General features: G+C 44.9%; 1 protein-coding gene across 1 annotated transcript in view; it reads left to right on the top strand.

The window, feature by feature from the left end:
• thbs4a (thrombospondin 4a) overlaps positions 1-12,383 on the top strand; it is a 24,643-nt gene extending 12,260 nt beyond the window's left edge. Inside the window, exons 9-17 of the mRNA XM_080755695.1 lie at positions 1,809-1,861; positions 2,777-2,861; positions 3,509-3,605; positions 5,449-5,627; positions 6,073-6,121; positions 6,512-6,708; positions 6,852-7,024; positions 8,287-8,426; positions 12,107-12,383. Of these exons, the coding sequence (XP_080611821.1) occupies positions 1,809-1,861; positions 2,777-2,861; positions 3,509-3,605; positions 5,449-5,627; positions 6,073-6,121; positions 6,512-6,708; positions 6,852-7,024; positions 8,287-8,426; positions 12,107-12,150 (1,017 nt within the window). The 3' untranslated portion in view covers positions 12,151-12,383. The remainder of the gene's footprint in view (positions 1-1,808; positions 1,862-2,776; positions 2,862-3,508; positions 3,606-5,448; positions 5,628-6,072; positions 6,122-6,511; positions 6,709-6,851; positions 7,025-8,286; positions 8,427-12,106) is intronic.
• The last annotated feature ends 1,539 nt before the right edge of the window (positions 12,384-13,922 follow it).

The following is a 13,922-nucleotide window of genomic DNA, read 5'->3' as shown; positions in this document are numbered from 1 at the left end:
TTAAGAAACCTATTACGAATGTATGTAGAGTTTGTGGAGATTATTTAAAGTATGGAGTAAAAGGACAAGTATTTAATTTATTCACAAATCAGGGATTGGAGACTAGTTTGGAAGCTATAACCGAAGAACCTGTTGTTGCAGACGATCCACTGTTGAACAAATAAGTGTAAACTCCGTCAAACTAAATGTAATGTAAACTGTGTACAGTACAAAGTATGAATAAAAGCGTTGGTTATGATTAAGTGTAACTTCAATCAAATGCGTTAATTGTGTTGTGTGCTAATATTTACGTTTCCCAACAAATGACCCCTTTATTTAAGCAACTTCAGAACAGTCCGTGAACGTACAAATATAACGGACGTAAAACAAATGTATTTTGCAGTACAAATTAAAGTTATAAAAGCTTTGGTTTAGTGTTCAATCTGAAAGTGAATTGATTTGGAAACCGCGGGGGCTCCTTTTCACACTGTTTCACAAATCACATTAGGATACAAAGCCTTTCAGACGTGGTATTATCTATATTTTTGCTTTAAACTTTGAGAAGGGGTCCATTACGTTTTACAGGTCAACAAGGACCCATTATCTAGTGTAATCAATGAATATAAATCCTCTTACATTAGCTACATTTATTGTCTAAATTTCAAATTGTGTTGCATATTTATAATAAACTTGATTTAATGGATGGTTGGGTCCATATGATCGTTTGACAGTACTAAAAGTACATTCAGTGTATTTTATTTTAGACACTAATCCCTTAAATACTCAGCACTTGATCAAAATGGGTGATCTATAAGGTCACAATACTATAGCACTGAGATGCATTGTGACTCGTGAGTTTAAAGCTGGCTGTTTTTCTGCATGCCATGATGCAACATGCATAAGTAGTAGTACACATGGTTAAATTTTATTTTCTAGCATTATTATGATTAAATGTTAATAAACGGCATGTTTTCAGAGTCTGTAGATGCATTCTGCCCAGCATATGCTGCAGAAATGCCTCGCTCCGTCAACATTTTCACTTGCTCTTCCATTATAGAAATGAGTGGGCATATAACTAAAAGGATAGCGTCCTTTAGCCATCTCTCTGGAAAGGCTTCGGAAAGTAGGGAACACACCGTTGGCCAAGCTTGATATACGAGGCTTTTTCCAAAACCAGTAGGTAAACATAATAAAACATCTCGTCGATCGATTAAATATTTCAAACAAATGTGCTGAAGCGGTTTGATATGTTCAACATTGTGTAGAACAGCAACTCTCCTTAGCACACTAGCAAAATTTTCCTCCTCCGTTACATCCATGTTTTGTTCCGCAAAGGAATGGTTGAAAGTAGGAATGAAAACTGTGCGACACAGCGGTAGTAGTGGAACTCGGCGGAAAAGCAAGGGCCTTTTCCGGTTGATCGAAATTCTAAACAGACGTTGCCCCCAGAGTCTAATTTCGAGGAACAACAGCGGAGGCGCTGTTTTCCCGAATATTTGACGATGGGATTCTCAGATTGGGTGAACCCTAACCAGGTATAAACTACACTACCCATGATGCAATGCTGCCCCGACATGGTGAACCCCAACAAGGTACACTACACTACCCATGATGCAATGCTGCCCTGACATGGTGAACCCATGGGTGCATAACAAATAGTTCAATAAATGACCGATACTGGAGAAAAGGTATACCTTGTGACGGGTGCATACAGACATGAGGTAAAAGGTACCTTGTGACGGGTGCATACAGACATGTAAAGGTACCTTGTGACAGGTGCATACAGACATGCGTCAATTCTTCCTAAACGTGTGTTTTTGCACCTGCAGTCAGACTCGGATGACGACCTCATCGGAGACACCTGTGATGACAACATTGACAGGTAACCATATAGCCTGCATACTGTACATACCGTACGGTACGGAACTATTGACAATAATTCATATTGTTTGTTGATTATCATTGTTTACGGACTGGCCTTTTCCCCTCATCGATAACCTCTCTTAATTGTCTTTTCATGTATTTAAAACCCATTCCGAGCCAAGGAACGACGGGTTACGTTTTAAGCATTATAACCCGCTGTGCCAGGACGTAATTTTGTCTTAAAAGAAAAATTATAAATATATATATATTATAACGTTTTTTTTTTTAGTGGTGCAACCACTCCAAGGAACAGCTTTGTCACTATGGGACTATGTGACTATGTAACTATGTTAGGCTACTATTTTTAAAGTACCAAAAGGGGGTGCTGTTGCACCACTCGCTTCAGACTAGTGTGATTTGTTTTTTTGAGTGGTGCAACCACTCCAAGGAACAGCAATGTCCGTGTCCACGTTCACCTATGTGTAGTTCACCTATGTGATGTTAATGAGCACCAGTATATGTACCAGTAGGGGCGCTGTAGTGCTGCACTGTTGCCTGCTAATGAGAGAGAGAGAGAGAGAGAGAGAGAGAGGAGGGGGGGGTGGGGGAGAGGGGAGTTGCACCACTCGGTTCACACAGGTGTGATTTTCACAATAGAAACGCTGGCCACTGGTCTGTGTTTCTATTGTGGTGTACTGGCATGGATTGTGTTGATGTATAGGCCTAATTTCCTCCTATGTGTGGTTTTGGTTTTGTGTGTTCTTTGATGTGTTTGTTGTGTTCTTTCATGTATTTAATGTGTGCGTTGTCGGCAACAACAAAAAAAAAGTGAGTTTGCAGATCGACTATTTTCACTAGTATTTGTACAACGTGTCATTTCTGCGGTGTGTGTTTTCTAATGTATAATATTTGTACATTTCTGCGGTGTGGTCAGCGATGGAGATGGCCATCAGAACACAAAGGACAACTGTCCCATGGTCATCAACTCCAGCCAGCAGGACACAGACAAGGATGGAAAGGTAATCATCCTCTGTGTCTCTCTCTCTCCGATAGTAACGATGGAAATGGTAAATGGTGCATTTATATATAGCGCCGCCTTTATCCAAGGCGCTTTACATAGATTGTGCATTACATTCACACATTCACACACACATTCACACACCTTTACATAGATGGTGCATTACATTCACACATTCACACACACATTCACACACCTTTACATAGATGGTGCATTACATTCACACATTCACACACCTTTACATAGATTGTGCATTACATTCACCCATTCACACACCTTTACATAGATTGTGCATTACATTCACCCATTCACACACCTTTACATAGATTGTGCATTACATTACATTCACACATTCACACACCGATGGCGGAGGAAACCATGCAAGGCACCAACCAGCACAGCATCAGGAGCAATTAGGGGTTCAGAGTCTTGCTCAAGGACACTTAGGCGCGATTCATACTCCTATTTTAGAGCCGAATAAAAGTCGGTTCGGCTCTGTTGAGCCTACAATGTGACGTCATTTGAGGTTCGGGGGGGGGGGGTTACCATCTGGCCACCGTCGCCCCCTAGTGGCCACTCTACCGCTGAGCCACCGCCGCTGCCCTGATGAAGATGATGATGACGATAATAATGACCTGTCATCTGCAGGGAGATGAATGTGACGATGACGACGATAACGACGGCATACTAGACGATGAAGACAACTGTAGGCTGGTGGTCAACCCCGATCAGACAGACGCCAACCGTGAGTAGATCCTCCAACACCACCAAATATACCTAGCTGTTGATCAAAAATATACTTATTATGTATCCTTCAACCATTGATACAAAATATACTTAATATATCCTTTAGCCGTTGATGAAAATATACTTTTTATATCCTTTAGCCGTTGCTAATAGATTCTAAAAACATGACTATATCCTCCAACAACAAATATAGAGCTTATAGCTCAGAGGTGGGCAACTTTGACGATGGCGAGGGCCACTATATATTTCCACACTCACTCCAGAGGGCCACTATATTTCCACACTCACTCCAGATGGACACTATATTTCCACACTCACTCCAGAGGGCCACTATAGTTCCACACTCACTCCAGAGGGACACTATATTTCCACACTCACTCCAGAGGGCCACTATAGTTCCACACTCACTCCAGAGGGCCACTATATTTCCACATTCACACCAGAGGGCCACTATAGTTCCACACTCACTCCAGAGGGCCACTATAGTTCCACACTCACTCCAGAGGGCCACTATATTTCCACATTCACACCAGAGGGCCACTATATATTTCCACACTCACTCCAGAGGGCCACTATAGTTCCACACTCACTCCAGAGGGCCACTATAGTTCCACACTCACTCCAGAGGGCCACTATATTTCCACATTCACACCAGAGGGCCACTATATATTTCCACACTCACTCCAGAGGGCCACTATATATTTCCACACTCACTCCAGATGGACACTATATTTCCACACTCACTCCAGAGGGCCACTATAGTTCCACACTCACTCCAGAGGGCCACTATATTTCCACATTCACACCAGAGGGCCACTATATATTTCCACACTCACTCCAGAGGGCCACTATATTTCCACATTCACACCAGAGGGCCACTATAGTTCCACACTCACTCCAGAGGGCCACTATAGTTCCACACTCACTCCAGAGGGCCACTATATTTCCACATTCACACCAGAGGGCCACTATATATTTCCACACTCACTCCAGAGGGCCACTATAGTTCCACACTCACTCCAGAGGGCCACTATAGTTCCACACTCACTCCAGAGGGCCACTATATTTCCACATTCACACCAGAGGTCCACTATATATTTCCACACTCACTCCAGAGGGCCACTATATTTCCACATTCACACCAGAGGGCCACTATAGTTCCACACTCACTCCAGAGGGCCACTATAGTTCCACACTCACTCCAGAGGGCCACTATATTTCCACATTCACACCAGAGGGCCACTATATATTTCCACACTCACTCCAGAGGGCCACTATATTTCCACATTCACACCAGAGGGCCACTATATATTTCCACACTCACTCCAGAGGGCCACTATAGTTCCACACTCACTCCAGAGGATCACTATATATTTCCACATTCACTCCAGAGGGCCACTATATTTCCACACTCACTCCAGAGGGCCACTATAGTTCCAGACTCACTCCAGAGGGCCACTATAGTTCCACACTCACTCCAGAGGGCCACTATATTTCCACATTCACACCAGAGGGCCACTATATATTTCCACACTCACTCCAGAGGGCCACTATAGTTCCACACTCACTCCAGAGGGCCACTATAGTTCCACCGAGTGGCGCGCTACGAGCTTGTAGGTCTGCTATTTCTTTAAACTGATTTAAGACATTTTTAGAATCTGATCTCAGGTCAGAATGGGTTAAACTAGAGCATTGCAGAGGGCAGGTGTGTGACCAGCTAGTGCTCGTTAATGTCAAGGGGTGTGTGTGTGTGTGTGTGTGTGTGTGTGTGTGTGTGTATATGTGTGTATGTGCGTGCTTGTACGTACGTGTGCGTGCGTGTACGCGCGTGTGTGTTTCAGGCGATGGCGTTGGCGACACCTGCGAGGGCGACTTCGACGCGGACAAAGTGATCGACAGGATCGACGTGTGTCCCGAGAACGCCGAGGTCACGCTGACCGACTTCCGAGCCTATCAGACGGTGGTGCTGGACCCCGAGGGCGACGCCCAGATCGACCCCAACTGGGTGGTCCTCAACCAGGTCAGCCAATCACAGTCAAGTTGCTTAACGTTATCTCTACCGCTAGCATAAACCCCAGTGAGGGGCGCTAATACATTAAAGTCTGACTCATGTTGATTAGGTGATGTAAAACAAACGGTGCCAACAGAAACATTAAACGCCATTATTAACAATAAAGAGACAATATGACGTAATGAGGGACATTATGACGAATTTCCATTCGTTGTCAATGGCGTTTACAAAACAAACAGACATTAAACCTGTATACCGGAGGGGCTAGGGGGAGGGGCTAGGGGAGGGTCGAAAGTAAAAATAAAAATGGACCCATGAAAATGTGTCTGCGACCCACAAATGGTCCCGAGCCACTGTTTGGGAAACACAATGATTGGCTACTCATCCCTAGTTGACTCTCTGATTGGCTGATCTCTAGCTGTCTCTCTCTGATTGGCTACTTCTCTCTCCACAGGGCATGGAGATCGTTCAGACCATGAACTCTGACCCCGGGCTGGCCGTAGGTAAGACATGAACCTGATTGGCTGTAGGTAAGACATGAACCTGATTGGCTGTAGGTAAGAAATTAACCTGATTGGCCATGAATCCGATTGGCCGTAGCCTATAGGTAAGAAATGAATCTGATTGGATTGAAAACAAGGAATGATTACATAGTATGCGTCAGGTGAAACAGGCCATTTTCGTGCTCGGACACATCAGGGACACACACAGGGACAGCCCCAGGGACACACATAGCTGTCTATAGGAGGTGGTTGCACCACTCAAAAAGAAAGAAAATCACGGAATGCGGAGAATCGGTCTAGTTAGCTATTTTTGCAGATTTAGATTATAATTACAAAACGTACGTTAAACACTTAATGAGCTGATCTGTGTGCGTGCGTGTGCGTGTTAAGGCTACACGGCGTTCAGCGGCGTGGACTTCGAGGGGACGTTCCACGTGAACACGCAGATCGACGACGACTACGCCGGGTTCATCTTCGGCTACCAGGACTCCTCCTCCTTCTACGTGGTGATGTGGAAACAGACCGAACAGACCTACTGGCAGGCCGTGCCCTTCAGGGCCGTGGCGGAGCCCGGCATACAGCTCAAGGTGCGTGTGTGCACATGCACGTGCGCGTGCACGTGCGCGCATGTGTGCATATAGCCTACTGACTAGATTTAGAAGACATGTGACCAAACTAAAATCAAAATGTGCTGCCCAAGTCAACACTGGTGCTCTGGCTCCCCCTTCAGGCGGTGAAGAGTAGGACGGGTCCGGGGGAGTACCTGAGGAACTCTCTGTGGCACACGGGCCACACGGACCACCAGGTGCGTCTCCTGTGGAAGGACCCCAGAAACTCTGGCTGGAAGGACAAAGTGTCCTACCGATGGTTCCTACAACACCGGCCGCAGGTCGGCTACATCAGGTACGAGCACGCACGCACGCACGCACGCACGCAAAGCAAAGCAAAGTTACCATGTTTACCCAGGGTAACTGGACTAAGGAAAGGAAAGGTACTATGTTTACCCAGGGTAACTGGACTAAGGAAAGGAAAGGTACCATGTTTACCCAGGGTAACTGGACTAAGGAAAGGAAAGGTACCATGTTTACCCAGGGTAACTGGACTAAGGAAAGGAAAGGTACTATGTTTACCCAGGGTAACTGGACTAAAGGAAAGGAAAGGTACTATGTTTACCCAGGGTTACTGGACTAAGGAAAGGAAAGGTACTATGTTTACCCAGCGTAACTGGACTAAGGAAAGGAAAGGTACCATGTTTACCCAGGGTAACTGGACTAAGGAAAGGAAAGGTACTATGTTTACCCAGGGTAACTGGACTAAGCTCAAGAACTTGTTTACATGCCAGGCTCTGCTCATAGAACATTTCATGGTAGGGGTTAAATGCCTTGCTCAAAGGGCACTTCAGCGGTGGTAATTTTAACGTGCCGGTCCGGGGATACGAACTATAGCGACCTTCCGATATCAAGACCGATCCGCAAACCGTTCGGCCACCGCTGCCCCGAATGCACGCACGCACAAGCATAGACGGGGCGCGCGCGCGCGCGCGCACACACACACACACACACACACACACACACACACTTCTGTTTCAGTCATTACTTTTGGTCTAGTTTCAGTCAACTGAATATCATTTGCCTTTTAGTCGACTAAATCTACAGTTTATTTAGTCGACTAAATGTATTGTATTTTGGCAGTATATACCTTGTATATACCTCGTATGCCTGACTTAGTCTCGCCTGTTTAGTCTAGTATTTATATTTAGTCATCAATTTAGTCGTCATGGCTTAGTTTTCATTGTCATTGAAAAAAGGTAGGTCGCCACGGTTATAAAGATTAACACTGAGACATACCTATGGCGTTGGTTCCTGTTGAACTAACTGAGTGTCTCTCTCTCTGTGTGTGTGTGTGTGTGTGTGTGTGTGTGTATGTGTGTGTGTGTGTGTGCGCTCGCGTGCATGTGTGTGTGCGTACCTGTGTGTGCGTACCTGTGTGTGCTCGCGTTTGTGTGCGTACCTGTGTGTGTGTGTGTGTGTGTGTGTATACCTGTGTGTGTGTACCTGTGTGTGTGTGTGTGTGTGTGTGTGTGTGTGCGCGCGCGCGCGCGTGCGTGTGCGTGTGTGTGTGTGTGTGTACCTGTGTGTGTGTGTGTGTGTGTGTGTGCGTGGCAGGGCTCGGTTCTACGAGGGTCCCACTCTGGTTGCAGACTCTGGACCGCTGATCGACGTCAGCATGAGAGGAGGACGGCTGGGCGTGTTCTGTTTCTCCCAGGAGAACATCATCTGGTCCAACCTGAAGTACCGCTGCAACGGTACACACACACACACACACACACACCACACACACACACACTTATGAACCATTTTATGACCTTTGTCATTTAGTCAGTTCAGGAATATAGATGAATACATAATCACAGATAGTTTTCTAATCACTTGCGTTTCGACGTGCACAGAGTATATAATTTTATGGAGGCTTAATTGTGGTACGTTCAGAAACGTAGGCCTTTACTTTGTGCTCTTTAGATTCCTCTATAAATTGACACACATCGAAAAGCAACACAGCAGACGATGTGTTTTTAATTTCCAGAAGCAATTATCTTACAACTAGGTCTCAATTCATTTTGTCCCGTTTAAACATGATGTCATGGCCTGGGGCCAACCCTATGCTTGATAACAGGCTTGGTCAGGCTTATTGATACCGGGTACTGGATAAGCCCAAAGCTTATCGATACCGGGTACTCCATAAGCCCAAAGCTTATCGATACCGGGTACTCCATAAGCCCAAAGCTTATCGATACCGGGTACTCTATAAGCCCAAAGCTTATCGATACCGGGTACTGGATAAGCCCAAAGCTTATCGATACCGGGTACTGGATAAGCCCAAAGCTTATCGATACCGGGTACTCCATAAGCCCAAAGCTTATCGATACCGGGTACTCTATAAGACCAAAGCTTATTGATACCGGGTACTCCATAAGCCCAAAGCTTATCGATACCGGGTACTCCATAAGCCCAAAGCTTATCGATACCGGGTACTCCATAAGCCCAAAGCTTATCGATACCGGGTACTCCATAAGCCCAAAGCTTATCGATACCGGGTACTCCATAAGCCCAAAGCTTATCGATACCGGGTACTCCATAAGCCCAAAGCTTATCGATACCGGGTACTCTATAAGCCCAAAGCTTATCGATACCGGGTACTCTATAAGCCCAAAGCTTATTGATACCGGGTACTCCATAAGCCCAAAGCTTATCGATACCGGGTACTCCATAAGCCCAAAGCTTATTGATACCGGGTACTCCATAAGCCCAAAGCTTATCGATACCGGGTACTCCATAAGCCCAAAGCTTATCGATACCGGGTACTGGATAAGCCCAAAGCTTATCGATACCGGGTACTCCATAAGCCCAAAGCTTATCGATACCGGGTACTGGATAAGCCCAAAGCTTATCGATACCGGTACTCCATAAGCCCAAAGCTTATCGATACCGGGTACTCCATAAGCCCAAAGCTTATCGATACCGGGTACTGGATAAGCCCAAAGCTTATCGATACCGGGTACTCCATAAGCCCAAAGCTTATCGATACCGGGTACTCCATAAGCCCAAAGCTTATCGATACCGGGTACTCTATAAGCCCAAAGCTTATCGATACCGGGTACTCCATAAGCCCAAAGCTTATCGATACCGGGTACTCCATAAGCCCAAAGCTTATCGATACCGGGTACTCGATAAGCCCAAAGCTTATCGATACCGGGTACTCCATAAGCCCAAAGCTTATCGATACCGGTACTCCATAAGCCCAAAGCTTATCGATACCGGGTACTCCATAAGCCCAAAGCTTATCGATACCGGGTACTGGATAAGCCCAAAGCTTATCGATACCGGGTACTCCATAAGCCCAAAGCTTATCGATACCGGGTACTCCATAAGCCCAAAGCTTATCGATACCGGGTACTCCATAAGCCCAAAGCTTATCGATACCGGGTACTGGATAAGCCCAAAGCTTATCGATACCGGGTACTCCATAAGCCCAAAGCTTATCGATACCGGTACTCCATAAGCCCAAAGCTTATCGATACCGGGTACTCCATAAGCCCAAAGCTTATCGATACCGGGTACTCCATAAGCCCAAAGCTTATCGATACCGGGTACTCCATAAGCCCAAAGCTTATCGATACCGGGTACTCCATAAGCCCAAAGCTTATCGATACCGGGTACTGGATAAGCCCAAAGCTTATCGATACCGGGTACTGGATAAGCCCAAAGCTTATCGATACCGGGTACTCCATAAGCCCAAAGCTTATCGATACCGGGTACTGGATAAGCCCAAAGCTTATCGATACCGGGTACTCCATAAGCCCAAAGCTTATCGATACCGGGTACTCGATAAGCCCAAAGCTTATCGATACCGGGTACTGGATAAGCCCAAAGCGTATCGATACCGGGTACTGGATAAGCCCAAAGCGTATCGATACCGGGTACTCTATAAGCCCAAAGCTTATCGATACCGGGTACTCCATAAGCCCAAAGCTTATCGATACCGGGTACTGGATAAGCCCAAAGCTTATCGATACCGGGTACTCCATAAGCCCAAAGCTTATCGATACCGGGTACTCCATAAGCCCAAAGCTTATCGATACCGGGTACTGGATAAGCCCAAAGCTTATCGATACCGGGTACTCCATAAGCCCAAAGCTTATCGATACCGGTACTCCATAAGCCCAAAGCTTATCGATACCGGGTACTCCATAAGCCCAAAGCTTATCGATACCGGGTACTCCATAAGCCCAAAGCTTATCGATACCGGGTACTCCATAAGCCCAAAGCTTATCGATACCGGGTACTCCATAAGCCCAAAGCTTATCGATACCGGGTACTCCATAAGCCCAAAGCTTATCGATACCGGGTACTGGATAAGCCCAAAGCTTATCGATACCGGGTACTGGATAAGCCCAAAGCTTATCGATACCGGGTACTCCATAAGCCCAAAGCTTATCGATACCGGGTACTGGATAAGCCCAAAGCTTATCGATACCGGGTACTCCATAAGCCCAAAGCTTATCGATACCGGGTACTCGATAAGCCCAAAGCTTATCGATACCGGGTACTGGATAAGCCCAAAGCGTATCGATACCGGGTACTGGATAAGCCCAAAGCGTATCGATACCGGGTACTCTATAAGCCCAAAGCTTATCGATACCGGGTACTCCATAAGCCCAAAGCTTATCGATACCGGGTACTGGATAAGCCCAAAGCTTATCGATACCGGGTACTCCATAAGCCCAAAGCTTATCGATACCGGGTACTCCATAAGCCCAAAGCTTATCGATACCGGGTACTGGATAAGCTTGTTACTGTATGGGGTTTTTCCGGGTATCTGTTATGGCGCTCCATTCCTATCCTCGAGTCCTCCTGGGAAAGTACATTGTAATTATCTGTACTTCACTGGAGTGGACATATTGTTATGACTCCACTACAGTTCAAAGTCCAAATAGCCTTTTTAATTGTACTTTTGACTTCACTACATTCCTAGGAAGGGAAAAAGTACTTCATGAATGAATGATAAACACCTATTTCAAAATGTGTGAAAATTAACATTTCTAACGGTTAGATGAATCAATGGAGAAAATAATCATAACCAGGCAATACATTTTGGCACAAATTCAACACAGATCTGGTTCAATATTCCAAAGATACAGAAGCGCTCGTCTTAATACCACTAGCCTGGTAGAACCACGCCGCCCCCTCCTGGACAACGTTTTCATTACATCACCACAGCCTTCAATATTTAAATCTTAACCACAGCCTCCAATATTTTAATCTTAACCACAGCCTTCAACATCTTCGAAAAAAGTGACTACTTGATTCATCTTCTCCCCCCCCCTCTCTCTCTCCCCCCCCTCTCTCTCTCTCTCTCTCCCCCCCCCTCTCTCTCTCTCTCTCTCTCTCCCCTCTCTCTCTCTCTCTCTCTCTCTCTCTCTCACAGACACTATCCCTACAGACTACAGTGACCTCCAGGAGTCCAACTGAATCCATCAGAGACAGAAACAGACATGAAAGTGGAAACACATTTCATTATAATCATGTTTAATTTGCATATAGTGTGTAATAATGAGTGGCCGTTATTAAAGCAGGGACTTTTGAGAGGCAGAATATTATTAACATTATGATGTTTTCTTATAGTCAAATAAATATGATTTAGTAAAGACATGTCACATCCTGAGTTTAAGAGCTATTAAACAAAACCATGTCAAGGAGAGAAATGTGTTAATAATTATTTTCCCTCAACGGATTGTGGATTTCCACAACGTGCAACAGGTTGTGAGATTGTAAATCAGTTATTTACAGCAGGTTGTGAGATTGTAAATCAGTTATTTACAACAGGTTGTGAGATTGTAAATCAGTTATTTACAACAGGTTGTGAGATTGTAAATCAGTTATTTACAACAGGTTGTGAGATTGTAAATCAGTTATTTACAGCAGGTTGTGAGATTGTAAATCAGTTATTTACAACAGGTTGTGAGATTGTAAATCAGTTATTTACAGCAGGTTGTGAGATTGTAAATCAGTTATTTACAACAGGTTGTGAGATTGTTGTTAAGGCTGGCTCTTGGGCCTTAACAAAGAGGGGAGACGAGACAGAGTTTTAAGCAGAAAAATGTGTTTATTTCAATAATTAATTAATAAATGTAATCAAACAAGTCATTGTAACGTTCCAAAAGAAACTGGCAGGGAACACTGCCCAACTAACAAAATGTAACGGAAACCAAAGTTGCTCTGGTGTGGCTGCCCTGAGGAATGGGGAGACAGAACAATATCACAGCAGGTGCTTTAATTGCGAACGCAGTGAGCACTTACTATGAGACCTAGTCTCTGTCTGTCTGTGTGTGTGTGTATGTCTGTCCCGCTTTTGTGCCCATATATGGAGCTGAGTGATTTGTGTCACCATGACTCAGCCATAACCATATAAGGAGTCCCCAAAGCAGCTATACGTCCAAAACCCAAATATGTACGAGCTGCGTTCGCTTCCCGCGTTTGCGCGTCTTACTGGTAGCGTTTGGGGAGGACACTGGCTGCAGGTGTCTCCCCTTCTGCAGATTGCAAGCTCCGCCCTCCCAATCCGGCACTGCAAAGGGATTGGGTTAAGCATGCAGACTCCTTAAAGGTACAGGGGCCGTCACACAGTGAATTCATATCTGTGGTCATAATATATGATAGAGAGAATACAGAAAGAGTATATGCATCATCATCAGTGTTAAATACAATGATATTACGGTTACGATAATATTATGTTTATGATATTATGGTTATGATATTATACACAGCAATCTAATCAGTCAGTCGTTGCTGTCCATTTTTGAGGTTTTTTATATTTTTTTTGGTGGCATATATCAGTGCTATTGAACACCCTTTACGTCTGTGTGTTGTTTTGAAAATATTGAACCAATGGAAAGTAGTAAAAAGTGCTTTGGACAAAACCTCTTAACTCCATTGGACCCTCAAGATGTCTGCAAAGGCAACTAACTCCACCACCTCTCCCCCTCTCATGGAAGTAATTGACAATATATAAAGTTACATCAACTTTGATGAGGCTGTATTGCTTTGTTTTAAAAATATAAGGTGTTCTTGATTTCCTGAAAAATGTATATTTAGTTATGAGGTTTCCTCCCGAAAGCAGAGATATATTACTCTTCCATAACAGTACCAATACAGTATGTGACTCTGAGCGCTGCAGCAGTGGGTGGAGAGTGGGTTGGGCCTGGTTATGTAAGCACTGTTCTGTCCAGTGTTGATGTGGCAGA

This window comes from Protomyctophum bolini (genome assembly GCF_963924005.1).
Source record: "Protomyctophum bolini genome assembly, chromosome: 22".
NCBI lineage: Eukaryota > Metazoa > Chordata > Actinopteri > Myctophiformes > Myctophidae > Protomyctophum > Protomyctophum bolini.
Note: the sequence above shows the minus strand (reverse complement) of the source record. Positions and strands in the feature narration are given on the sequence as shown.